Source organism: Amphiura filiformis, chromosome 2, assembly GCF_039555335.1.
Source record: "Amphiura filiformis chromosome 2, Afil_fr2py, whole genome shotgun sequence".
Taxonomy (NCBI): Eukaryota; Metazoa; Echinodermata; class Ophiuroidea; order Amphilepidida; family Amphiuridae; genus Amphiura; species Amphiura filiformis.
In genome coordinates, this window is record NC_092629.1 from 31,991,845 (window position 1) to 31,996,508 (window position 4,664).

The 4,664-nt window shown below is 39.6% G+C and overlaps 1 protein-coding gene across 1 annotated transcript; it reads right to left on the bottom strand.

Annotated features, from left to right (window-relative positions):
• Nucleotides 1–1,261: 1,261 nt before the first annotated feature.
• Nucleotides 1,262–2,926, bottom strand: LOC140140001 (uncharacterized). Its single transcript, XM_072161815.1, has one exon. The coding sequence runs from the start codon at nucleotides 2,924–2,926 to the stop codon at nucleotides 1,262–1,264; it is 1,665 nt and encodes a 554-aa protein (XP_072017916.1).
• Between the last annotated feature and the right edge of the window lie 1,738 nt (nucleotides 2,927–4,664).

The following is a 4,664-nucleotide window of genomic DNA, read 5'->3' on the forward strand; positions in this document are numbered from 1 at the left end:
TTCTTCAAACTGGTAGGTCTTGGTTTCGCAGTACTTTATCGATTGTCGAATTTGGTCGATGTTAACTCGGGGTGAGGTCTCGTTAAGAGACGCGTCATTTTCCAAACCACAATCATAACACACATCGTCTACTATGTATTCTGAGTTGCAATTTTTACATTTTGACGGAACTCTTTGCTCCACTCGTGCGGGTTCTTTAAACAACCGAGTGAATTCGGTACCGTATAGGTTGCAAATCGGTTTTTTGCTCCGAAGGCGGGTTTTCTTTTTACACAATTTGCAAAAACAACGCTTATATTTACTCGTACACTTCATTTTTGTAACAATAAAAATCTCCTTTAGACTGAATGTCTAAAGGAGATTTTTTTTTGTTATATGGTAGACTGTACGACTAGTCTGAGTCTTCATCATATTCCAACTCTTTCACTACAAGGTCAAAACTGTGGTACATGTTCCCGGTTGTTTTGCTTTCTTTTTTGCCCGTGGGTCTAACAAGAGCTATTGATTCACCAAAGTCCAAGTCCAAGTTCTCTAGCCTTTTTGTTAGGGTAGAACAACTCCAAACTCGAGTGTTATCACTGAGAGTGATAACTCCGGATTTTCCAACCCTGGTTTCCATTATCTCAAAATTGGTAATTTCGTAAATTCCACCTTCTTCTAGTTCAACCCATTTCAAAATTGAGGATCCTTTTTGCTCTTCTAACAAGTGCTCAAATTCCACCTTCAGTATGCTTGATTGTTTTGCCATTTTGTTTGTTTTTTATTAGCCGGGATTTTCTTAAACTGTTTTTTTATTAGCCGGGATTTTCTTAAACTGTTTTTATTTTCAAATCGAGGCTAAAAATAAAAGATGGCTGAAACTAAAATGTCTAAGGTTTACTACAGTCCGAGAGGGTATTGGAAGGGTGTTTCTGCGATAGACAAGCTGGCGAAAGAGGCTGGAGTGACGAAAGAAAAAGCTAGAAATTTTTTAAATAAGCAGACTCAGTGGCAAATTTACCTACCACCTCCAAAGTACATTCCCAGAGCAAAATTTAACGTAAGTGTACCTAATGAAGTTCATCAAGCCGATTTGTTGTTTCTCCCTCACGACAGACCGAGTAAAGGAAAAAAGCTTTACAAGTACGCGTTGACTGTATTCACGAGATGGACATTGACGCGATTTCTGATGTTTTCCATAGTTTTGCCAAAAACCGAGTTATTCATCAACTTAAAAAATCCTTTTCAAACTCCGAGTTTGCATTTTTGCGAAGCTCGGTATTCAGATCGATGTACTTTTTTTTTTAAAGGGACTCTCATTAAATATGATTCCTCTGTGGATCTTGGTTAATTTGAGTCCAAGGTCTAGACATTGTTTCAAAGCCGTGTGGTGAATGACGTACTTTTCCTTATCTCCAAGATTTGGAATGAGTTTTTCCACCCTGTTTACGGTGACTCTCTCAGGAGCTAGGGGATAGTCGTTATGGAGGTCGTGTAGCTTCTTAGGGTATTCCAGATCCACTTCAAGAATGCATGGGATTTCATCCCAAGAGTCTAGCTGTTTCAGAGTCATCCACTCAAAATCTCCGGTTGGCAATGGTTGACTCATCGCCCAGCCATAAAGGTTATTATTGTCGAGGTATTGGATATACTTGGAGGGCTTGCTCGGATCGTAATCGGATCCCATGTATTTGTTATTTGCTTCTGAATATCTGGTTGAAATCATGGATATCCCACCTCTAATTCCCTTCTCGATCATCAGAGCCATATCAATATCCGTTAAAAGATCTAGTTTGATTCCTGTTTTCTTCAACATGGCGTCGTAGGATAGGCCTGGGGCTGTGTAGTACCAGCAGGGGTCAAGCTGGTAATTTTTCAGACATACTTCTCTGAAACTCTCGAAGACATCGGCTAGCAAGAGAACATCGGATTCGAGATATAGATCATGATACTCTCGCATGGTTTTCATTCCGAAAGTATCCCACACCTTTTGAGCGTGTTCATAATCCTCATCGGAAATGTGTTCTTCGTTGAGTTTGGAGTAGAAGGTGTCTTTGGGTGGAAGACTAGTCTCCTGGAGTTTTTCCAAAGAGTTGACGTGATCGTACGGATACACCCCTTTTCTGAAGAGCAGCTGAAGTTGTTCATCCTGATAAAATTTCGGTAATTCAAAAAACTCATCCAAATTTTCGACGAGTTTGCCAAGTCCAGCAGCCATGAATTTGAAGCTGTCGATAAATCTGAGATCACGCTTGACATCGACTTCTTTTCCTTCCTTATTGGTAAAGGTGTCAACCAATATCTTCTTGGTGAATGAGATGTACTTCTCTTCGTTGGAAGGAATACAGTCGATCTCTCCCTCGGTCTTGCCAAGATTCTTGATGAACAGATGAGCGTCATATCCGGCTAGATTATGAAAAATCACGGGAAAGAACTTTGGTTTCCTATATTTCATATTGCAGATATTGTGGGCAGCTCCTCTAAAGATTCCCTTATAGTGACAGTGGTCTCTGACGTTGTAATTATCTTTATCATCAGGAGTCAGTGGATCCTTACAGATGTGGCAGTGGGTGGATTTTTTGAAGATCTCTCGCTCTTGCTCCCCGAAGATCATTTCCTTTTGGAACTTGAATTCTTGATAGATCTCTTTGATGTTTTGCTCTAGAGTTTCCACAAAAATCTGAGCCACATCTTGTTCCTCGGATTCCTTGGTGAAGATCACTGGTTCTTGAGTGTACACCGAGTCATCAAAACACTTGATATAAGAGCAAAAGCCCGATGGTTCGTGCTTCTGATACTTTTTGGTGTAGGAGTCTTTGAGGTTTGGTTGACAAGTTTGAATCGGTTTTGTAAAAGATTCAAAATCGGCGTACACGACAAAGGGAACGTTCTGAGACTTGAAATGATGTTTAAAATACTGAGATGAATCCTTCTCTGGATCTGGCATTTCAATTTTCACGGTTTCATTATTTTGACATAGCTCTTTATGTTTCACCAATTTTTGTTTGGAGATGTAGGACGTGAGACATCGCATACAATAATATCTAGCATGACCATTTTACTCTCTCGTGACGACATTAGTCTGCTCATACTCTTGATGACGCAGTAATGTTGGGTGTCATGGCCATCCTTATTTTTGCCCGAAATTAAAAGAAGAATAACTTCGTCTTTTCGATTGCTAGCACCTTCTCTCAGCGGGTAGACTTCATTTTTGTACAACCTCTCGGATGAATTTTTTTCGGCGTATCCCAAGACATTGACGGAAATTGATGGATTATTCATCTCAAATTTGTCAATATCTTTAAGGGAGGTTGGAAAGGGGATACCATCCCAGTTGAGCTCTTTGGCTTGTATCATAAGTTTTGTGTCTATCCGATTTGGATTTTTGGGAACTGGATTGACGGCTCGAGCCATAGACCACATGAAACACTGATTGTCATCATTTTTGAGATTGATGATCGCTTTCTTTTTGGCTAAATCTTTTGGAAGCGGAATGTATGACGAACCACTCATCGGTTTATACTTCGCGGTATGAATCTCCAGATCTACGATGGACTTGAAAACCCACCCACTACCAGAATTTTGAAATGTGGAGATGTTCTCCAAGATCTTGGTTTTCCATTTTCGTACAGCTCATCGAGATTGGTGGCTTCCAAATTGACGACTGTGCTGGAGCTAAATACAGCTTCCTTGACAACAACTTCACCCGTTTGCAAATTTATTTTTTCCATCATGCATCGAAGACTCATTTTAACTTTTGTCTGACGGGTGTTGGTTAGAAGATTTACGACTGGTTGCTTGACGGCTACTAAAAATGTGTTTGGCGCATAATTAGCCCGTCCACCGATTTTGTACCGAGTCGTAAAATGATTGAGCGCGGATTCAAATTCTTGAATTTTGAAAGGTTTTTCCTTCTGTTTGTAAAGCTTTTCAATCTTTCGTTGAAATCTGGTTCGTCTGGGAGGTGGTTTGGGGGTATCCAAGAATGACCAATCTTGCGTTGGCTTTATTTCTATCTGGGGTGGAACGGGGGTGGTATACGGCGTTGGTTCAAGAATGGATACATCGATATTTTGTATCGGAGCATCCAGCGGTGGAGCGGGGGTGGTATACGGCGTTGGTTCAAGAATGGGTACATCGATATTTTGTATCGGAGCATCCAGCGGATCTAAGACATAGTTTTCTTGAAGAATTTTTATCAGATCGGTTTTGCGGGTGTGTCTCCAATCTCCTTGCAGGCCAGCATTTTTCGCAATGGCTCGTAGATCCTTTACCGTATATTCACTCTTGATTTTTTTTAAACGCTCCCATTCAGCGTTCGATGAAAATTTTAGTATTCTTCTCATCTTCTTTTATTATATACAATGTTTTTATTTTCTTAAACCCTTTTTTTATTTTCAAAAAAAAATCAATATCAAATTATTATGAGGATTTCATTTTTTCGTAATATTTTTTTGAAGCCATACAATACTTCTCTCTATTTTTTGGTAATAAGCCGAACTATATTTTTTACCCTTATTTGTCGGAATTCCCAACTCTTTACATAGACCGACATTGTAACGATTCTGCAATGTTACGGGTTTGTAAAATTTGTTTGGATTTTTTGACTGAGTTGAACCCACTGGTTGTTGTAAAATACGAACAGACGGTTATTTTCTACTTTTGATTCGAGAGTTATTTCTTTT

Excerpts from the sequence above, each read along its gene's own strand:
- LOC140140001 (XM_072161815.1), bottom strand. The coding sequence starts at position 2,926 with ATGCCAGATCCAGAGAAGGATTCATCTCAGTATTTTAAACATCATTTC.